Here is a 27,284-nt window from a genome sequence, read left to right on the forward strand (position 1 = left end):
ATCCAAGCTTTGCCTGTCACTAGCTGTACGTTGGTTATTACCGAACCTCTCTGAGACTTACCTTCCTCATCTGCAAAATGGGCCTTAATAACAGTACCTACCTCATAGGCTGATAGGAGACGCTTCCACTGATGGATGCCAACCTCCGGCCCTCCCCCGCCCCATGGTTCCTCTATTTCTAAAAGAACAGGCACTCACAAGCCCAGCCAGTGAACCGTTCCCAGAGACCTCTGTCCCCATTCTCCATCCTGCATGCTGGGAGCGGCCCCTTGGCAAGACGCCTCCTTCCTTACATCCTTCCAGGAGGACTCCTGAGCCTCCAAGGCTGACCTTGCAGGTAGCTGTGAGAAACAACGAGAGGCATGGTCTCCCACCCCTAGAAGATAGTTCCCTTGCCTTAGGATCTGTTCCAGCCAGCCAGGCCGAGCCTGCCCCGGCTGTGGGCTGGCACTGGGCAGTGGGGGAGGTTAACTAGACCTCACGCAGGGTTTCCACTGGTTAGAAAGCACTTCCACAGGTTATGAAGAGTCATCCTTGTGAGACGAGCTCTTCTCTCTGTCTGCCAGACGACTTGCCGAAGGTCATGGTTAGCAAGTTCTAGGGCTAGACAGAGTTGAGAGTGTCAAGAGATTGGGAACAGTACAAATGTCCCAAAATAGGGAAATGATTAAATTCATCACGTACATCCATGTCATGGAACACCATGCCACTATTAAAGTCAGGTCTTCAAATAATTTCAATGATGTGGGGAAAGGTTCATAATAAGTTAATGGAAAATGCAGGACATAGGGTTTGGTCTCCACTCTGTGGTCTAGATGTGTTTATTGGCATATATACAAATATACTGCGTGGATATTTGCAACAAGACCAAAAATCCTTCTAAGTTGATCTCGGTTCTCCCCTCACATCAGGCCCCCCTCTCCTGGCCCCCCCTCTCTGGGGTCTCACACATGACGGTGAATAAGGGAAGCATGCTGACCGTCAGTCTGTAGGCTGCGACCGCATCTGTGAATGTCATTCTTGTGAAAAATGACGCCAAGGGGAAGAGTAATCAGAACATCGCCAGTGGGTGGTGTTTATAAAGTTTTTATTTTCTGTTTTCTTAAAAATAACATTTGATTTCCTTTATGCATGTGTGGGGTGTACTTGTTTCCTTAGGCTGAGTAATAGGCAGATAGAGACAACACGAGGCGGGGTCCCCAAGTGGAGGGGGTGCTGGGGGTGAGGGGCTGGGGACACAGGGGAAAGGGAGAGGGTGGGGTGACTCACGGGACGCTTGAGTGCCCATCAATGCACACACACGGTCTAACACTTTGTTTTTCGATTTTTTTAAGACATCTAAAATTACTGAAAGATACGATTTCAGCACTTAAATATACAGACGGAAATCCAAGCACTTGAACACAATTCTTAACTCTAAGCTCAGTTATTGCACATAACACAATTTAAGTAGGCTTCAGGCTATAAAGCAGTTTGCTCTGCTTGGGACTTCCTCGGGATGTCTCCCATCTCTTTTTGTGCCCCCAGTGTCTCTTCCCTGTGCCCCCCCCCCCACCCCGCCAGCCCACAGCCTCACAATGGTGCTGGGTGCCAGTACATTAGCCATTCGTCTTCCCCAAGGGCTGAGGTGAGGCTTTGGTGAAATGGAAGGTTCCGGCGTGGGTCCCATGGACTCCACCCACTCAGAGGTGAAGCTGGAAGCAGACAGAGCTCATGAAAGGTACGGGGGTGGCCACTGACACCAGGGGGACAGCGTGGGGAAGGAAGTGTGACCACTGACCACATGTTGGTCACAGCACCAGCAGGACAATCGGGGGCAGTCATGATGCCCCATGGTGCCCTCATCAACTTCACCTTCCTCTTCCTCCTTCCTGAGCTCGGACGCCATGCCTCCTTCCCCATCACCCTGAACCCTCTGAGTGGTCTCTCAAGGCACATTTGTTCTCTCCAACTCCAACTCCCCCATCTTAGGTGTTCCTATCTCTCCCAGCGCCCACGGGTGAGGACGCCTGGGGTGGCCAAGGGCAGCTCCAGGGCCAGGCAAGAAACTGCTCTTAAATTTTGACTGAGCTCTTTTCAACAGAGCCCTAACGCCACTGCCCGCCTAACCTAGGGGAGAGAGGATATCCCAGTAGAAGGACATGGGAGGGGCCGGTAGCAGGCAGCTCGGTCAAGGGCATGAGTCCGAGGAGCCAAGGAAGGGCCACCTTGCAACCTTGTTCACGAGAAGACCTACAGCTTGTGTGATAAGTCACTTGGAGGCTGTCGACCCACTGGGAACAAGCTGCTTTGTCTAGCTTTGGGGGGCCTCAGTCTCAGAGAGTGGGGTGAAAAGCAGTGTGGGGGCTTCAGAGACAGGGCAAGGCGGGACCCCTGAGTCCCACCAGGGTCTAGTTCAGCGCCTTTTGCTTTCTTTCTACAACATATTTACAAGGTCATAAGAAACGTGCACAATCAGAAGACCCAGAGACAGAGAGAGCACGTGCCCCGAGGAGGGGAGGGCAACAGTGAGACAGGGGTGCCCCTTCCTCCCCACCCGTCCCCACCGGGGAACGCCCCAGCCTCCTCAACAGCCACTCCCAGCAACAGTTCTGGAAGCCTCAGCTGGGGCAGAGGGAAGAGACAGACAGACTCCATGCCTAGCGAGAGCTCTGGGAAGCTTCAAGTAGCTCCGAGTGAGAGAGGGGTGGCCTGCTCAGAGGGCAGAGGGCAGTTCCCTGAACTGAGCCGGGGCCAGAGGGAGAAGGTGGGAGGACAGGGAGGGGGCTAGGGAGACGGGATGCGGGGCGGGGGTGGGGGTGGGGGCTGGCTCTGGAACAGCGTGACACCTTCACGACCAGAATCGTGCTGCTGTGCTGTGGAATGAGAAGCGGGGTTCATGGGGCTAACTGCAGTTTCACTATTTTCCCCAAGAGAAAACTTGGAAGATGTCGATTCCGGGGTGCAGTAAAAGGGGCAGACTAGGTGAGGTTCTTCCATGAGGTCCGACAGACACAGCAGATGCTGCAGAAGCTGGCAGGCACAGGCTGGAGCCTTGCCCAGGGAGCCATGCCGGGGGGACACCACACCTGCTGCCCGCCCAGCACACAGGCACCCCTCCTCACCTCCCAGGCCCCCAGGGACGGCCCCTAGACTCTCGTACACACACACACACACACACACACACACACACACTGTGCTCACTGCACACAGAAGGGCATGAGAGGCCCAGATCCAGGTTGGAAATTCTTCAACAAAGGTGTTAAGGAATTTGCTTCAACAGGGAGAACGGGACAGATTAGAACAAAACATGGTTTCATCATGCCATGGGGCATGGTTTCATCCATCCGGGCTCCCACCTGATACGGAGATTTGGGGGGACAGGGAGGCATGGCTTCAGATTCTGGTTGCCCCAGTCCTATCCCCTCTGACTTCACAACCTCTGAACACTTCAGAGCTCGGAGAAGCCCCTCCACTAGAGCAGCCTCAGGGGACCCTCAGAACGGTCAGAGGGTAACCCCTGGTGCTGGGAGGAGAGGGGATGGAAATGGGCCTGGCGCCTCTGTCTTAAGGAGAGATAGAGAAAAGTCATGGCAAGTGGAACTTTTCTCTGCTTCTCCTTCCCCAGGTCTCAGGAACGCCCTTTCCACTGGCCTGGATGGGAGAGGAGCATTTATTAAGGGGGCAGAGAGGAGGTGGGTGCACACCTGGCCAAGACCCGGCCTCTTCACCTGCTGCCTGATCCTCAGGCTCCCGGAGCGGACCGGGGGCACAACGCCAGGCGGAACCCACCTGCGTAACCACTGCCCACCGCCTCCAAGGGAGCAGCCCAGACCAGGCCCCCACCTGAGGCTCACGGAGAGGGGCCCAGCTGCTCCGGGGTTTGGCTCTCAGGGCTACCCTGCCTCCACTTCTCAGAGCTCCTGCCAGATCTGCAAAGGCAGACTCACCCTGGGCCCCTTTTCCTTCCTCCTCACTCTGCTCCCCGCCCAGCAGCTTGGCGAGGCCACCCCCTGCCCCTGCCTCTCCGCCTCAGCCACCCTCGGTCACTCAGGCTTGGATTAGGAGAGGGGAGTTTCTCCAGAGCCAGGGAACCCGGTGAAGAGAAAGGGCTCACTGTAGTAGGTGGCCCAGCCCACGTCATCTGAGGGTGGCGGGAGTGTCACAGCCAAACTGGCCCAGCCTTAGGAGGACTTCAGACAGCAGACAGCTCCCCGCCCTCCCTCCCCTCTGCAGTGGGGACCCCTAAAAAGCAGGGGGGGAGAGGGCAGGCAAGGGTAGGAGAAGGCAGGGCTGGTTGAGCCAAGATTAGCAATCAAGACAAGGAACCCCAGGTAGGGCAACCCAAGGGTGTCAGGACGGGCCCGAATGGGGCTTGGGACGCGGCAGGAAGCATCTCATTTCATCGATTTTGACCTTGTGGTATACGTGTGTGGATGTGTATTTAAAACCAACAGTAAATGGAAAGAAAACAGCTACAAGGAGGTCTTTGGAGCAGCGGGGACCAAGGACACGTTTGTCGGCGCATGCTACACGCACACACACACACATTCACACGTCCTGGCCATACGTGCCACACGCGTGCCATGCACACTCACACACACACCCAGTCCTCCCCGTTGGAGCCAGGGTCCTTCCACTGTATTTTCTGGATCCATTCATAAGCCGCCCGCTTCTGTCCAGGTCTCTGCTGGCCCGTCTCCCCCGGCCGTCGGCACCCTGGCCTGCCACGGCTCTACCAGATGTAGCCTCCATCGTCCGCCTCGCCCGCCTCGCCCTCCTCCTCCTCGGCCTCCTCGCCTGCTTCCTCTGTCTCCTTCTCCTCCTCGTCCTCCCAGCCGACACCACTCCCAAAGTCCCCTGAGAAGCTCAGGATCTCGTCTGTGAAGTGAACGAGCCGAGGGGCGGGTCAGGACCCCGCCGGCCAGCCCTCCTCCCTGCTGGCGGGCGCCCCACAAGCCCTCCCAGGTGCAGGTCAGAGGGTCCCATGCTGCCGCCCGGCCCTTACCGCAGGCGGGGGTGCCGTGGACGCGCGTGCCTGGCAGCTCCTGGCCCAGCTGGTCCGCACACCAGCATTCACCACTGCTCTGGTCACACTGCGTCTTCTCGTAGTAGCCGTCCTCATCACAGCTCGGGATGAAGACTCCTGAAGGTGACAGGGCCCGGCAGGGTCAGAGCAGACGCGCTGGGGTGTGAGCTCTTTGGAGAGGTGGCCCTGGAGCCCTGGGCGTGAGCGGCAAGGGTCCAGACCCCACCAGAGCCCAGCCGCCCCAGGTACCAGCCACCCGACAAGGCCGGACGTCCAGGGCGGGACGCCCAGCATTTCTTCTGGCTCGACTCACGGGGGCCGAGAAAATCCGCCTCCCTGATGTCACAGTGCTCAACACCCCCTATATCCTGCAGCAGCTCCTCTAGCCTGGCTGTCCTCTCCGGCAGTGCCCAGGCTTCTCCCCTCAGCCTCAGGGCCCACCCGTTTTCCCTCAGGCTCTAGAAGTGCGCCTCCTCTGTCCACTCAACAGACTTCTTCTTGAGAGCACCGACCCAGACAGAGACTCTGCCCCTTGGGGCATGCGGGTGAGACCCACGTAGAAATGACAATTCCAGGCACCACAGGATGGGCACCTGGAGGCCCAGCGAGCACGCTCGGGGAACACAGACCAGAATGGGGTGCTGCCAGCAGGAAAGAGCGTGGCTTCCTGGAGGAAGTAGCACTGACACCCGTCCCCAAAGGCCACTGGGCTCTCGGTCAACAAGGCTTCGTGGGGTGGTTCCAGCACTTGGTCCCATGGGCACTGATGCCATGGGCCCAATTAACTATGGGGCCCCAAGGGATCTGCCCCTGGGCCCTCTGTCCCCTCAGCCACCACCATCCGCCCGTGGGGGCGCCTTTCTCACTGTTTCCCAAGATCCTTGAGCTTTTCCCCACCCTGGGCTGGCTCATTCTCATCCCTCAGGTCTTCCTTTGAAGATCGGCTCCCCACAGAGGTCTTTGCAGATCCCCAGGCTAATTTCTACCCACTGTGCTCTCCCTTGGCACCATACTTCTGCAAGCTACAGTCGGTAGTGCTATCTTTTTGGTGTGTCAATTGTGTGTTGTTTTCCCAAGTAACCTGTGTGCTTTATGAGGCCAGGGACCAAGTCTGTTTTGCCCATCACCTGGGCCAGGTCTACTGCCGTCTCTCTAGGGCTGGCGCCTAAGTATTTGCTACCTACGTGAACATCTGCTATGGACGGGGCTCATCTGAGTTTTGCACATACCCCTGCTGAAATGAATTGAACCTTCTGTATCCCACCCTCCAGCTCCAGAATGTATGGGCACAAAATTAGTGCTTAAAACACACTTATTGAGGGGCTGGTTGGGAGACCCTGTCCCACCACGAGGATAAGAACAGGAAGGGAGTTCCCTTTCCTGTCTTCCTAGGCCAGGGCCTCCTCTGGGCTCAATGTCTTCCATAATGCCCAGGAGCCGGAGTCCCTGCACCTCAGGGGGTCCCCGGGGCGGCCCTCCCCTGCCTCCTTCTCTGAGCCCAGCTGAACCCCCTCACCTGGCTTCTTCCTGGAAGCTTCCTGGATCTGGATGCGCTCCAGCTCCTCCAGGCAGGGAGGCTCTGTGGGGAGAAAAGCAGCCTCTGCTGGGGGCCATCCCATGGTGCTCGTGGGACTCACGAGAGGCCCCCAAGGCTTAGAAGCCCAGGCAGGAGGCTCTACAAGATGAAAATACCCAGGCTTTGATTTGGGGAAGCCCCACAGTGGTAGTGGAATGCGCTGATCCCTCTAAGGTCCTGAAAACTGACAAAGGGGCTCTTCGGTATAAAAAAAAAAAGCATGGAGACTCCAACTGGGGGAGGCCATTCCCTGGCTGTGGCATGGGCCATGGTGCCCCAAGAGGCCCGGGGTTCTCTGAGGATGCTGGGAACTCATGGGATCAGGGTGCAGGATTCAGAAGAGGAGGTGGAAGGCACAGATTCCCCAAGGGGAAAGGCCCAAGGTTAAACAGAAGCCTGAGAATAACAGCAGCCAAGTCTAACTTGCCTGTGACATTGAGAAGTCCCTAGCCCTTCCCAACTAGAGGCCTGGCTGGTTGTAAAATGAGATCATTCTCTGCCTCCTACCCAAGGAGGCTGCTGTATAGGACCGACAGAGTGAGTTTCCCAGGCCTGGAAGGTGAATGTGCTGGGGCAAGGCAAAGAGCAGGAAGACTGGGCAGGAGGGCCACTAAAAGTGATCGAGGCACTTCACTCTGGCAGATGGATTTGTGATTTACACGGTGCTCTGCACGCAGATTTTCTCCATTCACCCTCACAACAGTCTCCTAGATCTGATGAAGAAACTGAATTTGGAAAGATTCAGTGACTGGCCCAGAGTCCCAAACCGGCCTATGGTGGAGCCCTAGTGGAAGGCTTGGCCTCAGGCCGTGGATGCTGAACTCCCACCAACCAGGCAGAACACCAGAGGCAGAGCACCAGGGCCTTCCCTACCTCCAGGCCAGCAGGTCAGCCAACCCGTTGGAACCTCAGTTTCCCCATTGGTGATGGTTGCCACTTGGCCTCGGTGACCTCTAAGCACATGTCCAGCTCTGGTTCCGAATATATAAACCTAGCAAATGATGTCCTATCTCTAAGGCTGATGGTCACCTACACGATCACAGACTGGGAGCAAATAATGTGAGACACTCCCAGAAGTGGAACCACTAAAGAAGCCAATATGGCTTCAGCTTTAGGATCCATCAGTTCCCTCCAAGGCCCCGAGGAGGCTTGGAAATTTGACATTTGTAGTTTTTACTTTCCCAAAGGGCATGTGCTCCAGGACCCACAAAATCCGGATCACCGAGGAGCTTGACAAGGAATGGAGTTAAAGCATTGGTTTCCCGGGCTCTGACAGACATGGCACTGGAGGGAGCAGGAGGCAGGTGAGCTGGAAGGGGGGCAGGGGGCCGGGGCCAGCGAGGCGCCACACTCACTCTCCCTCCAGAAGCAGAAGCACCACTCAGCGGTGGAGACACGGCCGTCCTTGTAGGTGTCGCAGGAATTGAAGAAGGGACGGATGCAGACCTCGTACTTGTCCAGGTTGATGGCCGCCAGCTCTGTCTGGTCCAGGAAGAGGTCTGCACTGGTGTCCAGCTTGGAGAACATCCAGCCAATGGAATCCTTGCAGCTGGCCCCCAGGCTCTTGTCCAGCCCTGGGGAGAAGGCCACGGTTAGGTCACGCTCAAGGTAAGCCATTTCATCCATCTGTCCACCCATCCCTTCTCCATCTATTCAGGGGAAGGGTCAGGGCAGCTCAGATTGTAACCGTGGGAGTGAGACACTCAAGAACGGCCGAAGGTCAGTCCCCCTGCCTCTACACAGGACTATACCTGAGCTATTCAAAACCCTGTTTGGGGAGCCCTTCAGGGAAGAGAATTTCCCGCCTTCCCGTGGCTACCCATTTCAGGGTTTGAGATCCTTCCACACTCGTTGAGAAGTTCTTCCTATTTGCTAACCTGAACCCCTCCTGCCAAGTTGCAGCCTACCTCCCCTTGTTCCAGGGTTAGGCCCTTTTTGAGGCTCAGGGTCTGGCAGGAGGTAGCACAAGGCAGGCTGGCTCAGTGCACCCCTGCCTCCCCACTGCCCTCCCCCCTCCCAGGCACAGCAAGAAGCTTCTGTACTACCGGCCAGGCTGGCCCCGCTGCTGGCAGAGCCATTTTGCTTGGCGTTCTCATGAAGGAGCTGGAACCAGTCCCGCAGCCGGTCCCCCAGGTCAGCCAGGTCTTGACCTGTGCAGGTCTCTGTAGTCGGTAGGAGGGGGAGAAACGGGCAGGGGTGAAGGTGGGGGCGAAGCACAGCACGATCTCACTTTGGGATGCTGCCCGACAGGCCAGAGGGTGCGCAGTGGTCAAGGGGGAAGGGGAGAAATCGCCCCTCATCTTCCTCCCCCCTGCAGTCCCTGGCACTGAGAACACACAGCACCTGCTCCCTATACCTGAGCCCCAAGCGCCCCAGCCCCGCAGGTCCCTGTTTTTGCCACTTCTCCCTTCCTGCTCTGGCCATCCCTGAGCCCTGAAGGAGACGTCCCAGGAGACGCTGGCAGTGAGGCCTCCCCCAGCCTGGCTGTGGCCCAGCACTCTTCATTACCTGGCTTGCCATCGGTGGTGGACGGGGAGGTCTGCTCTGTGGGGCAGGGGCAGGGGCCCTCGCATCTCACGGTCAGCTGCTTGCTGCTCAGGCAGGCCTGCTGCTCCAGCTTACACTGCACGGGAAGAAAGGTCAGGCTGCGTGATGGCAGGGCTCACCCGTGGGTCCTTGTAGCTGGGGGTCCTTCCAGCCTACCAGGCAGCCACAGCTGCCTTCCCCATTTTTGACAGGAGGGACAGTCCCCATGAATAGCCTGGAGGGCTAGCCCTGCTGGTCCCTCTGGGAAGCCACAGGTCCACAGTGTGAGGGGGCTGAAGGCCCTGGAAGGGGCCTCCCAGGGATTCAAAGGCTCCCATGAACGCTGGTCTGCACTAGCTTAATCTCTCTGCACAGTTATCTTTCCCAGGACACCAGTCTCCCCGTACCCCCAACCCCGTCCCCTCACACCCCTCTATTTAGCTGCCTGTTGCCACTGCCTCCTTGCCTTCTGGCCTATCTTCCTTCTCACCACAGTCCCTTAGTCCCTGGGGAACTGACTGCTGGCCCCTCCCTCAGTGGTCTTTGCACAGTTACCTCCGGGGGGCTTTGCTCAGCTCTGGACAAAAGCTGCCAGCTATCTGCTAACATCTGCTAATTCCCCCGGCCTTTACTAAAAACCCTCTGCCACAGCTGTTTGCTGAAGCCAGCCTCGGAGAGGGTCGCATCCACTCCTGGCCCTGAAAGTGTTTTCCTTTGTCGTGTCTGGCTTATCCCCGTGAGATGATGGCTACTAAGAAGCGGTCATAGTGTTTTAGATTCTCTCCCAGCTCCGCGAGGGAGGAATTCTGTCTCTCGTGCTCAGCAGAGAACATGGAAGCTCAGAGAGGCCCAGTAATGTGTCCAAGGCCGTGGGGCTGGGATGCAAGCCTGACGTCCTGATGATCTCTCCCTCCTTACTATTTACCGCCATGACCCTCAGACCACAGCTTCCTGCCCAAATCTTGCTCTGTCCTTGGGCTGTGCAACAGCACTCTTGTCCTCCACCCCCTCCCTCTGTCAGCTCACTGGGATCCTTTGTATCCCTCCCGCCTCCTCAGTGTACCTTCTGCCCTCAGCCTCTGGCTTATTCTCTCTCTCTTCCTTCTCCTCTCCCGGCGGCCTCACCCCTCCCCAGCTTCAATCAGCACCCATAGCGCATGACTCTTAAATCTGCATCTCACCCCAAAAGGGTTCCTAAGCCCAAGAACCCAACCCTGGCTGACAGTGCCCTCCAAAAACCAAGCAACTACCACCTCCTGGTCCCTAGCAGAAGCAGTCACAGCGAGCACCTGCATTTCTATGGTACTTTAAAGTTTATAAGATGCTTTCACAAAGGTCTCATTTAACCCACATAGAAATCCTGTAAGGTAGGGATCCATTCCCCCCCCCCCCCCCAACCGTCGCCACTCCCTCCCACAGGGTTGTCTCATGGAGGATTATTTCCTCCTGCCCCAGAGTGCCTGGTGCTTGCTAGTGAACACCATGCCCTCCAGGTGGGAATATGCCTGTGGAAAGATCTATCTGTCACCCCTGACGACTGGATGACACATCTCCTTCGTTCCAGAGCCCTGGGTACTTTCTTGAGGACCTCACCTCACTTACTCTGACTTGCAGTTACTTGACCACCTATGTCCTCCAAGCCCCACTGCCTACCTGCATCTGCCTAAGGCCAGGGGCAGGGTCTGGCTGGGACTCTCAGGCAGCCCTAGCCCAGGGCTCAGGTGACCCTTCTATGGTCAGCCACACTTAATGCACCAACCAAGCACTTCCGGCTCTGTTTCAGCACCGGGAGCCCCAGAGGAGGCCCTGGTCGAGTCGTCCTCTCTGCTCCCTGTGGCTTCAGGTGTAACCCCCCACCCCCACCCCCACACCCGGGGCCTGGGGTCCTCACCACTGAGCTGTAAGTGTGGCCGTCAGAGCCGCAGACGGAGGCGAGCGGGGCCATGTGACAGGGCTTACAGATGGTGTCTTTGTTTCCAGGGAGCTTCAGGGCAGGTTGCTTGATCCTACAGGAGGACAGGGGTGGGGAAGGCATAGGGATGGAGGCAAAAATGAGAGAGGGACACGCAAAGGGAAGGTTCGAGAGACCGGTTCTAACAAGAAGCTAGCCCTTGCAATCTGTAGCACATGTGGCCTCCTCCCTGCCCCGGCCCACCCTCCCCGTCACCCCCAGCTAGACCCTCCTCCCGCTTATAAGGGTGGAGCCAACCGGGCAGGGGACAGACCCCCGGCTTCCCCTTTCCTGTGGTCACTGAGTCCAACAGGGCCTTCAGGCAGCAACCCCAGGGCCGACTGCAAGATTTATCAGAGGTTGCAAACTGATGGCCCACAGGCCACATCTAGCCCATAGATTTGTTTTGTTTGGCCACCAAGGGTTCTGTCTTTGAGTTATTCACCAACATTTACAAACTCTTCTATGAAAGAGTTCACATAGAAACCGGGATTCCTGGAGAAAGGGGAGGGAAATGGGACCTTTTCCAGGGGTCTTGGATCCTGGCAGGTGTTGTCCTTGGGACAGAGCTAATACCTTTCCCTCCTCTGCAAGCCTCAGAAGCTACAACCGTAAATATTTCATTAAGTCATTGCATGTCAGAGCTGGAAGGAATCTTAAGCCATCTGGACCAACCTACTTGTCTTATGGATGTGGACACTGAGTCCCAGAGAAGAGATATGACTTTCCCTGAGTCCCACACCGCTTGGTGATTGATCTCATACAGTGTGGTGGTTTTAAAATATGTCCACAGGTTATTTGACACTCTCCCTTCAAAAGATGGAGTCTAATTCCCTTCCCCTAGAGACTCACTCCTGATAAAGAGAAGTAGCAGAAGTAACAGTGCATGATTTCTGAGACTAGATCATAAGTGACATTGTGGCTTCCTCCTTGTTCTCTCTCTCTTTTACATGCCTCACTTAGGGAAGCCGGCTGCCACGTTGTGAGAACACTCAAGCATCCTTATGGAGAGGTCCGTATGACTAGAACCAATAGGCACACGAGCAAGCTTGGAAGTGGATCCTCCAGCCCCAATCCAGCCTTCAGATGATGCAGCCCCAGCCAGCATCTTGACTGTACCTCATGACAGACCCTGAGCCAGAACCACCCAACAGAACCATTTTTAGATTCTTGACCCTAAGAAACCATGTGAGATAATACATTTGTTGTCTTAAGCACTAGGTTTTGGGGAAGTTTGTTTTGCAGCAATAGATAACTTACCACATAGGAGACAATCAGGCAAGCCCTTGCTATTTAAGCAATGCCCCAAGAACCGCCACCTCCCCAAGCCCCTCACCTGTGCTCCAGCTTCTTGCGGCTGATGCACATGGCCCGCTGGTAGCCCTGGGCAATGCACACCTTGTGACGGCTGCACTTGACCTTCTGGCAGGGGTCCTTGGTGGTGTCTAGGGCTGAAAGGACACAGGGCCAGAATATAGGTCACCTAGAAATCAATGCCAGAAAGCCCAGGGACCCCAGCCCCACTTCTGAGCTGGGAAGCTCCTCTCTCCAGTAGTCCTGATAACCAGAGCTCCTCAGCTCAACTGCCATCAGGGCCTGGATGCCACAGAACCCGCAAGGCCATGGTCGGGATGTGCCCTCTTATCTTCAGGAGTATCAGTCATATTCCCTCACCTGGGAAGGGCACATTACCTTCATCTCCTTGCTGATTGTCCTCCCAGCTCTTGATGTAGTCATCCTAAGGAAGGACACAGGGGTAAGGAAGAAGGGAAGGGCTAAAATTTACATCCTAGAGGCGAGGCTCAACTCCAGGGCCAAGAGGGAAGAGGGCTGGGACACTGCTCCCCCAAGCTAATTGCTGTCACCCCAGGGGCTGCCCAGACCCGGGCCCTGCTAGCTGCCTCTCCCAGAATTGTATCCCCCCAAACCCATTTCCAGAATCCCTCCGGCCTCTCCCTTATATTCTTTACCCCTCCATCCCATGCTGGGTGGTGCAGGGAGAGGGTGCAGAGGGAAAGGAGAGGAGGGTGGGGTGCAGGGCTGCAGAGAGACCACAGAGAGACCCTGGGGGGTACTTACCTCTACCTCCTGGGGATCCGGAAGCAGCAGCAGCAGATCACGGGAAATGGAGCAGGAGGAGAGAAGGGGAGATGGGGATTTTAGTGTGATGCCCACCCTTAGACCATGTGATCCCAGTGCGCTCAGGCCTCATCATGTGACCGTGGGTGCTGGGCAATGGTCTTTGATTACTATACAGTTCTCTAAGCTCTATGGCCTTCAATTGGAGGACAGTATTCCTATGTCTTCACTACAGGGAGCTTAAGGCCTGGGCCCACTCAGGGCTGCCTTTAGGACCACTAGAGGTGAGGCTTTGAAAGGGCAAGGCCCCATCTCTCCATTGCCCTGGCCTGACCATCAGACAGATGTCTAAGGGACCCATAGTGCCCAGGACCAGTGATTCTCACAACTGTGCCCTAAGTGTCCCAGAAATGCCACTCTCTCCCTCAGCCAGGGTCTTTCCCTTGGTAGTCCCCTCCCCTGCCACCAGCCACCATGTGAGTGGGGCAAGAGGGAGGGCCTCTCTTCCACTGCACAGAGACTGTTTTCACTCAAGTTCTGACTTTCCTGTAGTGTTTAGATGGTGCACTGAGAGAAAGGGGGGCTGTGGTCCTTCCTGATGTCAATGTTTTCCTTGGTTACCCTGGTCCAGCTGCAAATCCTCAGATTCCAGGGTCCTGAAAAAGCCCTCTGACGTCATCTGGCCGAGCCCCCTCTATTTGCAGGAGAGGTTGGACGGCCCAGAGACAGGACATGACCCATCCCAGATCCCACTGTCTTAGAATCAGGTCTCCTGCACCCAGCACAGACCTCTCTTTTGGCTACAGCACACAGTCTCCAAGACCTAAGGCACAGGGAGATAGCCCCTCACTCTGCTCCAGCCACAAGGGCCTCCCTGGGCCCACGGATCCTACTGTGGCCAAGGCAGAGCAGCTCCCGCCCGGCCTAAGCTCACTGGCACAAAATCCCCAACTCCTTTCGGTTTCCCCACTAGCCCCTGTGGGGCAGAGGCAGCTGCTGAAACCAGCAAACAGCTCCCAAGGCGCTCCTGGTGGAAGCTCCGGCAGGCAGGTGGGGAGACGGCTTCTTGGGACTGCAGGCTGGCAACATCACGGAGCCAGCTGCTGGCCTCCTCTGGATGGGGCTCTGGAGCTGGGGGGCGAAGGGGCATGAGAAGCCACGTGCAGCCGCACCCTTCCTCCTGAGTCCCATCCACCCAAAGATCAGAGCTGTGCAGGGATGGAAGACAGAGGCCACGCTGCGGGGTGGGGGTGCGGGTGGGGAGGGGCCAGACCCTTGGCAGGCCTGGAGAAGAGGGCATGGGGTTCCCGCACTAGAGGGCAGCTACATGGAGGCAGCAACAAGCACCCACAAGTGCTTTGAAAGCCCCAGGGCTTTGAGGCCACTGACTCTGGAAGCTGCCAAGCATCAGGGCACCGGGTAGGGGCGAGGGCCCTTACCGACACGGCCTCCTGGGCGAAGGCCAGGAAGGGGCCGGGGCCAAGTGTATGCCTGTGTATGTGCTTCTGCACACGCACGTGCATTCACGAGGGCCCTGGGTGCACGCGTGCGCACTCGCAGGCACACATTTGTAGCGTGTGTATGTGCTGGTGTGCAGGTCCCGTCTGTGAGCGTGTGTTCGCAGGCACACACGTGTAGGTAACAGCGCATGCTGGGTGTGCAAGGAAACAAGGACACTTCGAGGCAGCTCACCCCATGCCAGATGGTTTTTATCGAGAAACGAGGTTAACAAAGCCCACTTCTGTGAGCAGCCCCCAGTTTTCCCACTTGGGTGCCAAGGCCCTCCCTCGGGCTTGGCCCTCCTGCCTCTTCCACACAGACAGAGAAGGCGAGGGGGGGCTGGGGGGAAGGGGAGGGAGAGAGACCAGCAGACCTCTCCCCACCAGGGCCTGGCTGTGCTAGCTCTGTGCTACCTGTATTGCTTTCATGGGTGTTTCTGTGCATTTTTGTCCATCTCCTCTGTACCCTTCTCTCTCTCCGTACCCTTCACTCTGCCTGTTCCTGCCCGCCGCCCATGTCTAAGCAGCCTTCGCTCCCAGGAGAGTGGGAGCCGCCAGCCAGAGAGGGGGATGAGAAAGAGAGAGGGCCCCAGGGTCACACAGTCCCCATACTCCCCTTAGCAGCACACCCTGGGCAAGCGCCTTGACCTTTAGGAGCCCAGCACCCATCTCCTGGGACCACTCAGAGATTAAAGATGGTGTCTGAGGGGCGCTCGGTGTCCAGAAAGCACTCAACTAATAAAAGCTGTTACAGCAGAACAAGAGACCAAGGACTCTGGGCAGAGGAGCAGAAAAGGAGCAGGGAGAGGTCCCATGAGGAGCCCCTGCAAGTGAGGAGACAGAGCTCTCCCCCCAGCCCCCAGGGACAGCAGAGACCAGTGGAGTGTGAGGAGAATCACCCTGGGGCATCCCTTGGGGAAGGGTGATGGGGTCCTGTGGGTGGCACAGGGGCAGAGCCCAGGGATATACTCAGGGGACCCTGAGGTTGGGTGTGGGCTGGCACAATCTATACGCTGAAAAGGAGGTGTTTGTTGGTAAGTGTGAATAATGCCTTTCAGTGCAATGGTGTCTATTTATGGCACCCAAGTGGGCTTATTAGCAGTTGTGACAAATGGCCTCATAAAGGCACTAGGGTCGTCTCAGGAAACAGGGGGCCTGGTGCTGTCCCGGCTTTGCTGCTGATCTATCATGTCCTCCCCTGAGAAACAAGGATTCCGAAGAGCCCCTGCCCAGTGCTCTGGAGCGAGGGCCAGGCCAGAGGGAAGGTGGGTCCTGGGCTGAGATCCACATTTCTGGGCAAAGGAAGAGCACATCTATTTTACCCGGTTGATTTCAGCAGCCGTGACCACCCCTGCGCCCAGCGGTGCTCAGCACAGAGCAGGCCTGTGGAAGAACTTTTGGAATGTACAAGTGCACCACGACTTGTATTTCATGGTGCTTTCAAATTACGTCCTCTCCAAATAGTTTCATGTAACTGTCTTCCTTCTACCCTCACGATCCTGGGAAACCGGCAGGACCAATAGGATCAACCCCATTAAAAAGGAGGAAACTGAGGCCCAGGGAGGCAGGGCAGCCAGCCAAGGGCCAGAAGACAGAGGAACAGCCGAGTCAGGACCCCTCGGACGACCCGACGTGCGTAGGCGAGGCCTCGCTCACTGAGAGAGGAACAGTCTTGCACTGAGAAGGGGGTGCAGAAGAGGTGGGGAGGCCTTTGGGCTCGGAGACTGCTCTAAGCTTGGCTCCCTGAGCATCCTCGGGGTTAAGGGTCCTCCTCTGTGCCATGTGGGTCTCAGCAATGGCTGCGCATCAGAACCACCTTCCGAACATGTTAAAATGCCCGTATGGGTGGGCTGGCTCTGGTAGAGCCCTCACTGGTGCTGAGCAGCTCTCCGAGGTAGGGTCCTTCCAGCTCTGCACGTTGGGTCTAATGCTGTCCTCATCTCCTCTGGCGTTGTCGCCCGTAACGTAGGGCCTCGGGGAGGAAAAAGAGCAGCTACTCCCTCCCTCTGAAGGCGCCACACACAAAGCAGATGCTCAGTGCGCCAGGCACAGGCTGACTCACGGGAACCCGGGCTCTCCGCCTTCTCCCGTGGCGTGCACATCACGACACCCTCGCCAAGTTTACGAGAGCAAGGCAAAGGCCATGCTTATCATCTGCACATCCTGTCCACCCCACCCGCTGTCTCCAGCCTGCCTTCCTCCCCACCATGCCCCTGTCCCACCTTGCCAACCCCAGCCTCAGTCGCTGCCACGTCCCCGGCGGGTCTCCCACTGTTTGTCCTCGACACGGCCACAGCAACAGGGGTCCTTCCAGACACAATTCTGACCACATCTCTCCCTCCTTAAAACTCTTCACTGAATGTATACTTCGTTCTCATTTTGAAAAAAAATCCTAAAGGTTAGTAGGTAAAAAGGATTCGTAGCAAAACGTTAACATGGTTTGCTCTGGGGGATAGGAATACAAAGGATTTTGGCATCTTTCTGCTTTTTTCCAAGTTTCCAAAATTTCTACAATGTGAACATGTTTTACTTTTTTTTTTCTTTTTCACTTAAAAACATTAAAAACAATGTTTATTTATTTTTGAGACAGAGAGAGACAGGGCATGAGCGGGGAAGGGGCAGAGGGAGGGAGATACAGAATCTGAAACAGGCTCCAGGCTCTGAGCTGTCAGCACAGAGCCCGACGCGGGGCTCGAACCCACGAACCGTGAGATCATGACCTGAGCTGAAGTCAGACGCTCGACCGACTGAGCCACCCGGGCGCCCCAAAACATTTTTTTTAAGTAGGCTTCACACCCAGTTTGGGGCTTAAACTCATGACCCTGAGATTAAGACCTAAGCTGAGATCAAGAGATGGAATGCCTTGGGGCACCTGGGTGGCTCAGTTGGATAAGCGTCTGACTTCAGCTCAGGTCATGATTTGAGCCCCGTGTCAGGCTCTGTGCTGACAGCTCAGAGCCTGAAGCCTGCTTCAGATTCTGTGTCTCCCTTTCTCTCTCTCTCTTTCTCTGCTCCTCTCTCTTAAAAATAAATAAACATTTAAAAGTTTTTTTAATAAAAAAAGAGATGGAATGCTTAACTGACTTTGCCACCCAAGTGCCCCACTTTTTTCTTTTTAATTTAATTTTTTTTTTAATTTTTTACGTAAGCTCTATGCCCAATGTGGAGCTTGAACTCACAATCCCGAAATCAATAGTCACATGTTCAACCAACTGAGCCAGCCAGGCACCCCAGTGAACATGTTTTACTTTCTAATGAAGGGAAAAAACTACAATAAATACTGTATTTAAAAATCCTCACCGTTCCCGGTCACCTACAGAAGAAAGCCTTCTCTCGATCTGTTCCTGGCTACGCCAGCCCCATGTCCTTTCAGCCGATGCTTCAGCATGGCCCGACCTCGGCATAGCCTCCTTCCCCAAGTGGGATGTGTGTTTGCATCCGCCCCCAGGATTTCTATTCTTCTTTCAAAGCCCGACTCGGCCATCATCTTCCCTAACCTGGCCCCATAGCTAGTTTTCCTTCGGGCCAACTGCAGCTGGTACAGTTACACCAAGGGATGCCCTTGCTTCTGCTTTATTTAGATGGCCAGTTCCTTGAGGGCAGACACCTTATAAAAGTCATCTGTCTATGCCCAGCACCTAGCACATAGTAAAAATACTGCTAATAACAGCTAATATCTTTTCAGCAATTACCACTTGGCAGGCATTGTGCTAAGCACCTTATATCATCGGCTCAGGTACTTACTCGTTCCAACAACCCTGAGAGAAAATTACTATTATTATCCCTGTTTCCAGACGATAAAATCGAGGCTTGGAGAGGTTAAGTGACTTACGCAGGATCCCATATCAATTGCACAGCAGGGTACTGGCACCCCTCCCACCACCCCCCAGAACTGGGATTCCAGAATCCATGCCCCTAACCAGGACTCCATACGGCTCCGTAAACCCATAAACTTTAGCAGGTGAGGAAAGTCCCAGGCCAGGCCCAATCCCAGCTCATGGATGGTTCCTCCCACCACACCAGCTCCGCTTCAACCCCTAGACGGGGAGTCCTGTAGCCAGAGGAGGGGCTGGCAAGGGTGGGGAGAGACACCTGGACCCGGTCTTCTTCAGGCGCTTCCCACAAACCCCTTCATAAGCCCCCGGTTCTGCTGGTTTGGAGCTAACCCATCTCCTGCTTTGATCTCTGCGGCTCAGCTCGGTTGCCATGGAGACAGGGCCCACTGTGCCAAGCTGGGGGAGAGCTGGTGGTATGTGCGCAGGCCTAGCCGGGCTTAGGGGGCGCATGCTGGGTGTTTCCAAGCGCTGTTTACTTCCTGTCATTTTAATTAGCACCCAAATCACCCGCTCACTTCACAGCTTGAATTAACCCAATCTCTCCCAGCCTCTCCATCTGGTGAGGGAGACGGGACACAACAGTGAATGTAGCAGAAGAAGAGCAGCCCCCGGGGCCCCGATGTATTGGGCTAAAAAGCACCTGGGCAAATCTCCACCTGTCTCTTTGCATCAGAGTGTGATGGGGAGCCTGACGCCCCCCCCTCCCCCCAACGTGGAATCAGGGCACTGGGCTCCCGCCTGGCCTGGCCTCTGACTGCCAGCAAGACAGCCTGCTGGAATACTGCCCTCCCCGTAGCCCACCTCTGTGTCCGTAAAATGGGCAGGCTCCCTTGCCTTCCACCCTGAGCTGCAGGGGGACCCAGTGCAACGTCTCAGAGGACTTCAGAAACTGCGGAGCACTGCACTTTCAAAAGCCACGAAACAGGACCACTGAAGCCAGGGTTCCAGTGGGAGTGGAGGGGGGCAGAGGCGCTTTTGGGTCTCACGGTCACAGGGGGGGCCTCAAATATAGACTTTGGATATTGTCACCAAACGAGGCAGAGGCACAGAGGCACACGAACAGGACAGAAAGATGTTCATCGTGAGACTTTAAACACAGCACAACTTCTGTAACCTTGTTAGGGCATTTCTTCATTTTTTAATAGATCAAGAACCTCTAAAAATGTAAGTGGGCCAGGCCCCTCTCAACCTCCAAAAGGCCCGGTGCCCAGCACTATTTTTGCCTCATTCCTCAGGCAAGGGAGCCTCCGATGAAGCCCAGTCCCCAGGAGAAGGCCCGGGGTGGGGGTGGGGGGGGCACTTGTGGCTGGGGCCTCCTCCCACCGCCCCCCACCCCTACAAACAGCCAGAGGAGCACTGAGTGAGGGACCCAGAAAGGAGTGAGGAGGGGCCCAGTGCGGGCCACCTAGGCTCCTTCTCAGCCGAATACCGACTCCTGCGTCACATACCCAGGCAGGAGGCATCTTGAGGGGGCAGTGCCTGCCCTGTGGAGGCTGTGAAAACAGGAGCAGTCATTAAATATTTGTTCCTCTCTCAGAGGGAGTGGCAGGGGCTACGTATTCTGCCTGAGCAAACAGAAGGAGACAGGCATCTGTGAGACTCTCGGCCTCCACCCCTTCTCCCCTTGGAGGAATTTCCTTGCAGGGCCAAAATGTGCTTATCACTCCCAGCATGCCAAGGGCTCCACCTGGCCGCAGGTATGCAAGCACCCCTGCCCGCACTCCACGGGCTTGACCTCTCCACTGCTCTGGGCATCACAGCCACACCCCCGCCCTTGGGTTTCTGGTTCTAGGCGGCAGCCCCAGGGGTCCATAAAGGGCAGAGAGGACGGGGGCGGGGTGCAAGGGAGAGGGGGTTGGAAATTCTATTCTGAGCTGCCTCAAGACCTCGATTTCCCTTCTGGAACATGAGTGGAGACAGGATTTACTCCCCGAGGAAACACAGGCATGGTGTGAGGAAAGAACACGGGCTGAGAGGGGAGAGGGGTTCTCAGGTGCCTGCACCTCTCTGGGTCTGCGTCTCCATCTGTAAAATGTGGGAGCTTGTGCTTTAGAGCCACTGAGGCTCCATGGTTCTGCTCCCCCAGCTCTTCCAAGCTGAGAGCTCTGAGAATAGAGGGGAAAGAGCCTGAAGTTCAGACTCCTACAAGGGAACAAGGGAGCAGGGGAAGAGCCAGAGGGTGTCCTTCAGGTAGAGGTAAGACCCTGGCCAGGCCTGGCTTATCCTTCTAGCTGAGTGAAGCCTTGACATCTTTTCTGATGTCAGGGAAGAGAGCTGGGGGGGGCGGGGGGGCAGGAGGCCCTGCCGAGGGGAACCTGTGCCCTGCCTGCGAGAGTCCTGTGCTTAGCTGCTCCCGGGTCTGACAGGTGGATGGACTGCTCTGGAGGCATACTGAGGATGGGGAGGAGGCTGAAAGGGCGAGGCTGGCATCAGCCAGGTCCAGGCCCACAGACACAGGGGCTGAAGGACAATCTTCCTTCAAGGCATCATGCACTCCCTTCTCCTCCAAATGAATCATTGGAGAGTCAGGGTGCCAGGGTTCTAGTTGGACTGCCTCAACCTTCCAGGGTCCAGAAAGAGGAAGAGAGCTCCCCAGATAAGCAACATGGCTCAGCCCGGAGCCCCAGCACCCACCATGCTGCTACCCAGAGAGGACGGTGAGGAGGGTGGCTCACAGGACGAGTTAGCTGAGATCCTTTCTGGCACATTCCACAATGCATACATCTACACTGAGCACCTACTGTGTGCACAGCCCCCCGGAGGACAGGGGGGTAAGGTGTGCAAGTAGTCTGTCCCCAGATGCTGCCCTCAGGAGTTTAACCGTGAGAGGAACGTGATCAACACACATTAAAAAGGCTGGCGGGAGGACTTTTGAGATACAAGCCCACAGTGGAGGTGATATCGCGAGGCAGTGCCAACATGTGCCAAATGAATTTATGACCAATAAATACCGGGGGAAGCCTGAGGAAGGGGCTATGCCCACAAATGAACTCTGGCTGAGCCCTTAGGAGCTAAGAGGCTGTCGCATGTCGAGAACCACAGCACCCCACAGCCTGTAGGTGGGCCTAGGTCTGCCCACCAAGGTGAGGTACAGCGGTGTATCCAGGCCTAGGCCTAGGGATACAGTTTCCCTGTTTACAGCCCAAAGAAGACCCATGTTATACCTGCAGGGAAACATACACAGGGGCGTAGGACTACCTCCTGGTATTTGCCCCAAGATATCATTAAGGCCCCATTTCTCAGGTTTCTCTGTCTCTGGCTAATGCAAACCCTACCCTGCTCTGGTCACAGATACTTCCTCTGGAGCAAAGAGAAAATCCCTTCCCTCAACCCAAAGACTGTGCTGCCCAGCTAGTGGGAGAGGCGGAGGGGGGTGGGTGGGGTACGTCTTCGGGTGAAGGGGCTGTTGACTGACTCTGGTGCCACCCTCCTAGATTCAAAGAATGATAAGAGCTCTGTAGATGCTTCTGTTAGCCAGCCCATTAAACCAATGGGAAAATCAAGGGCTAGAAACGGGAAGGAGCTCTCGCAAGGTCACAAAGCTAGTTCTGTCCTCCCATGAGGAAGACAGGCTGAGTGTTCTCCCTGGGCCCTTGGGGCAGGATAGCACTCTTCTGCTCCTCTAGACAGACTTCTGACCTTCTGGAGAATGGGAGGGGGTGGTGTTGATCTTCCACCCTCTTTAGCCTCCCTGGAAGATGAGAGGACCATACGACAGCCTCTCCAGGCAAAGAGTGCTCTTCTCTCCCTCTCTTCCCAAGGCTTGGAGCCCCGCCGGGTGTTCAAGTGCCCCTCACCATGCTGACGCGGCTCTAGGAGATGCCAGCCCCTCCAGTTGGGAGAGGATTCAAAATCAGAATGCAGAAGGAGGCCAGGAAAGGACCTACCCTCCCATCCCCAAATCCCAATTATGGAATCCATTCTGACCCAGTTTGGGGTTCTTCTCACACACCCACACTTATTCACAAACACCTGTGCAGCTCATTCCCACACTTGCATCGATTTAGGTGTATGGAGTGGGGAGAGGAGAGGGGTGGTGATAAGGGAGCCCCTTTGTGGCTAAAACCTGTTACTGGCTTACTTGGTGGTCATAAAACTGTGAGAATCATGAGTAACCAGCAGGCATGACTTCCCCGAGCCAACTCCCAGGATCAGGTGAAGCCCCTGGCACAGGGTTGGTGCTCAGATCTGCAGCGAACGAGTGAGTGAGTGAGCATACATCAAAGTCTTTCTCATGGGGACGGGGGCACAGAAATGATGATCCATCTGGCAGTTTTCGACGGGGCTGGAGAGTGCCTGAAACAGGTGCCCTGCAGCCCTCTGACAAGATGCCTCCATGCTTACACATTCGTTTTAGCCTCCCAGCCTGAACCAAAGCTCAGAGAGGGGATGGGACGGACCTGGCATCATTTGGCCAGCCAGTGGCAGCGTCAGAACCTGAACCCGGGCTTTCCAACTCCCAGGCCAGAGCTCTCCTAGCATACTGCATTCCTGCCTCTCCTGGATAGAGAGCGGCCTTTCGGGTCTCACTAGGTCATGGGGTGGGGAGCAGGCTGGTGGCAGCCTACTGAAGACACTGAGGGCTTTGCCCCCCTCTTTCTAGGAGGAGCGGCTCCAGCCCAGGGCAACCTTGAAGGCTCACAGGGCACAAACTAGGGGAGACTTCTTTCTTCCCATTTTTCACTAAGGGTTAGGCCTAGAGTTTCCCTAAAAGCAGATTTTAATCAGATGACCTGGATTCAAATCCCAGCTCTACCACTTACCAGCTATTCAACCCCTGGGTAAGTTACATTCCTTAACTTCTCTGTGCAGGGGGCGTTTCTTCAACCATAGAATGGGTGCATCATAAAGAAATGATAAATAGCTCACGGGTTGTTGAGGGGCACGAGAGGCAATGCAGATCAAGTGTTTACTGCAGGGACTGGCAGATGTAAGCACTCACCACAATCGGTGATTCAAGGTATGTTAGTTAACTGCATGCCTCCTGGGGGCCGAGCACTGTGCTAGACGCCCATAAATATCATTAAAGTTTAATGGAGGTGGAGTACAAAGTAGAGAAGAGCCAAGAAGAAAAAGAACACTCAGTGCTGCCCAGCCAGGCTCTTGGAGCCCGCCGGGAAGAATGCTGTGTAATGGGCCTGCCTCCTCTCACGTGTCCATCTCTATCTATGAGGCCTTGGATGCTCTATTCCGAGACCTGTAGTCAAATCCCACCCAGTTCTGCAGGGAGGGAATCTGGAGATAATAGCACTGGGGAGCAAGCCTCTGAAAAGCCCAGGCCTGCCTAGGGTAGAGCACAGCTAGATCCCAACCTCCTCCTCTCCTCTGGCATGACGTTCTCTCCTCCCTGGCAGCAAGGCACTGGGCATTAGAGGAAATCTACCCAAGCACAGGATGCGAGAGCCCTGCACCCACTGGAGGCGAGGATTACTCTGCTGGTAAATCCTGCCTCCCTATAATCCTAGCGCTCAGAGAAAGAATGCGAAACTGAACTCCCTTCTAACCAGCTCAGGCCAATTCTATGTTGCAGCAACTGCCCACGCTTTCTTCCTCTTCTTCATCCTCCTGACCTCTTCCATGTGATTCCCTGAGTCTTCTCCCCTCAGTTCAGTCAACAGCATTTAATGAGACCTGTCCCTCACCTTCCGTACTGACTCCTCCATCCTATTCCCCAACAACATTCCACTCCTCCGGCTTGCTTCCCTTCTACTGAGGGAAAACGGGGCGGGGGGGGGGGGGCTGCGCCATTTTGTGGTTATGAACTAGGTTCTGGTTCGACCTGTCGATGCCAGGATCCTTTGAGGATCCAAGGGGCATATTTTCAGGAAAGCTGGCCTGATGAAAGGTATATAAAGCCCTATGTTACTGTGAACAACTAGAGGGCCTTCAGGCTTTAGAGTATGAAGCGGGGCCTCTACTAACAGAGGAGGGATGAGAAGAGTCTATAGTGGTGGCACAGTCCCTGTGGAAGGTCTGAGCACTGCACAACTCCAGGGGGAGCCATTCATACTGTGGCACCTCTAGAGTTGTGCAATGCAGTGGCTCTGAGCTAGCAGCCTCCTACCCTTCTGCAGAAGCTGCCAGTGGAACTCCAGAGCCAGACCCTCCTGCCCAGCTTTCTTTGTCCTCCTCTCCCTGATTCTGTCTTCCCAAAGCCAAGGCTACCTTAAAAGGTGTTTTAGAGGACACTATAAAAGCCTGAGGCCACCCAAATTAATACATGCCCTAAAGCTTTCCATGGACCCTATGGGGTCAGGTCCTGCAGAATTTCAAATCTGCTGCCTTTCCTGTGATAAGCATTGGAGGAAGGAGGAAGTGATTGGCACCAGTACAGGGAGACAGGTGGGCAGCCTTGTGTCAGGGGGCCAAGCAGTCAGTCATTTATCCTCACCTACAGAGTTGGCTATTGGAAGCAGGTGGAGGAAGGGAGATGGGGAGGCATCTTTATTTTTACACCTTTACTGTTCTGATTAAGCATTTCTTTTCCCTCTGACCTTCACCAGTCTCACTTTGGAAGATCAAACAGCCAGCGAGTCAGAGGGAGGCCTGGACCGGTGACACGTGGATTTGGGATGGACCAGCCTGCGGCCGCCCCCTCGCTGCTGCTGCCGCCGCTGTGGGGCTGCTTCCCAGGCAGCGGCAGGCGGTTGCAGCTAATCTGTGCTGGGCCTGCAGGGGCCTCGGAAAAGCCCTCGCTGAGGGTCCTGCCTCCCTTGGCTGGATCAGCCGTAGGAGGGGCAAACTGCCTGCTCTGGGGCCCCTGGCCACTCTGCCCCAGCACCTGGCTGAATGCGATTCTTTCTGATGAATTACAACCTACCCTAGACTTTGTAGAGAAACTGGCACTTCTCTCACCATAACAAAAAAATCCTTATCTCTGCCTCTTTCCATCATTTGGCTGGAGATCATATGAAGCATGTGTGTTTTAAACACATTTCTAAGGAACTTCTGGACATGCACAATTTAAGAGAAGATGAGAAAGGTCACCGGTGTGGTCAGTGTTGTACCAGGTGGGTCTGATGAGGGAATGTGGCAAATGAAAAGCAAGAACCGGGGTCATATTAGAGGCATCTGAGAGCACTAGGTGGCCAGGACCAGCGTTCTCCTCTGGTGCATCTGCATCCGGGCCCATCCTCCACCTCACACCCCGCCCCCCCTTCTCTGGGTCCCAGCCACGCCCTCTGCTCTCCGCCCCCGCCCCCCTCTCCCCAACTTCCCCCTTCTGGGAACGCAGCCTCTGGTTTCCCCTCCGATCTACAGGTGCCCGTAAACAAAGTGCTGCAGCAACGCCAGCGCCAGCGAGTCCGCAGCCGCCTCCCCAACCCCCACCAGGCTAAGTTCGGCCCAAGGTTAAGCCAGGGTTCGGGCAGGCGTCCGCGAAGAGACCCCAGACCCAGCTCTTGCGCCCTCCCCTCTGGTTTTTCAAGGCCACCGGGCTCCGCAGTCTTCCCTCTGGATGGGAGCCGCTACCTACTCTGGGCCCGGCTCCCCCACGAAAGGTTGGTCCTGGAAAACCAGCCTCCATGAGTTCGCGCCACCCTGCACATGGGGACCCCAGACCTGGCTCTGGTGGCCACCCAAAGGTGGGCTCGGCTGTTTTCGACTGCTGTCACCCGCCCCCAGTCATGGACACGCCTTTCACCATGTCGCCTAATGAGGATTGCTAGGACCCCCCCCGCCCCCCCCACCCCAACTCAAAGCCCCAACCAAGGTCTCTCTCCCCTCTGTCCTCCCTCCCCCAAAGCCCAAGGTGGGAACAGAGGGCACTCGCACAAGATGATGCTACCTTCCCGGCCGCACCCAGACCTGCCCCTTCTGCAGTGCCCCGTATGTGGAGCCTGCAGCATCCACCCGGCTGGGGGCAGGCCTGGGGGGCCTCCTTTTTTTTGCCACCAAAAAAAAAAAAAAAAAAAAGGGGAGCTGGTCGGGGGTTCAGCCGCAGCCGGGGCCCCCACCCTCCCGTCCTGCACCCCCATTGCATCCCGCGCCCCTCTCCGCGCCCGGCCTGCAGTGGAGACAGCGTCTGGAGCGCGGGCCCCTGGAGCAACTCCTTGCCCAGGACTCGCCCTGGGTGGTTGCCGGGCTTGGGGTCCTGGGCCCGGGGGCCTCTGGGAGGGGGCGCCGAGCCGTCCCGGCGACGGCCGGAGGGAGCCGGGTGGGTGCACGTTGTTTACTCTCGGTGCGGTCAGCCGCCCGGGCTGCGGAGCGGGTCGCTGCGACGTGCAGCCGCCGCTCCGGCGCCCGGGGCTCTGCTCCGAGCCTTCCTTCCCAGACCCGCGCCCCCGGCCCTCGCGGCCCTGCAGACTTACGTCTCGGAAGCGGTTCCAGTGCTTGATCTTGCCGCTGTACTGCGAGATGGACGACAGCCATTGCTCGTCCTCCATGAAATTGCCGGGGGTCTCGCCCTCCTTGAGCCCTTTGGCGTCGCCTTCCGCCAGGGCGGCCGCGGCGAGGAGCAGCAGCGGCAGCACCAGCCGCCCGCAGCCCGGGGCGCGCATCATGGTCAGGGTCGGACCTCGGGGCGGGGGGGGGGGGGGGGGGTCTTGACTTCTGCAGTATTTTAATGTCCTTCCTCCCACCCCGCGGTCGGAGAAGCAAACGCCGTCGTCTTCTTCCGCCCTCCTCCTGCGGTCTGACTCCGGTGACAGACGGATAGTGGGTCGCGGCTGAAATGTGACCTGGTTAGGAGATGCACTTGTCTGAAAAAGCCCAGCGCTGGACGCGGAGAGGGAGAGAAAATCAGAGAGGCTGCGCCAGCAGGGGCCGTGTCTGTAACTGTAGCATCAGCATCACGTTTGACATCATCATA

At 56.3% G+C, this 27,284-nt stretch overlaps 1 protein-coding gene across 1 annotated transcript; it reads right to left on the minus strand.

Moving 5' to 3' along the window:
• Nucleotides 1-1,070: 1,070 nt before the first annotated feature.
• On the minus strand, nt 1,071-27,284 carry SPOCK2 (SPARC (osteonectin), cwcv and kazal like domains proteoglycan 2). Its single transcript, XM_086679938.1, has 11 exons — nt 26,785-27,284; nt 13,141-13,149; nt 12,754-12,799; nt 12,398-12,512; nt 11,002-11,116; nt 9,093-9,207; nt 8,630-8,746; nt 7,940-8,158; nt 6,525-6,587; nt 4,988-5,125; nt 1,071-4,860 (listed from the first exon to the last, which is right to left on the minus strand). Exons 1-11 carry the CDS (start codon nt 26,974-26,976, stop codon nt 4,715-4,717), a joined length of 1,275 nt encoding a protein of 424 aa, XP_086536064.1. The 5' UTR covers nt 26,977-27,284; the 3' UTR covers nt 1,071-4,714.

The sequence above is a fragment of the Puma concolor genome, chromosome D2 (genome assembly GCF_028749965.1).
Source record: "Puma concolor isolate L17-30 chromosome D2, mPumCon1.1.hap2, whole genome shotgun sequence".
Lineage (NCBI taxonomy): Eukaryota > Metazoa > Chordata > Mammalia > Carnivora > Felidae > Puma > Puma concolor.

Coding starts and splice junctions, on each gene's coding strand:
- SPOCK2 (XM_086679938.1), bottom strand. CDS start 26,976: ATGATGCGCGCCCCGGGCTGCGGGCGGCTGGTGCTGCCGCTGCTGCTC. Junction 8,159..8,629: donor CAGCGGGGCCAGCCTGGCCG/GTAGTACAGAAG, acceptor CCTTCTCCCCAG/GGCTGGACAAGAGCCTGGGG. Junction 6,588..7,939: donor CTTCTGCTTCTGGAGGGAGA/GTGAGTGTGGCG, acceptor TTCTCCCCACAG/AGCCTCCCTGCCTGGAGGAG.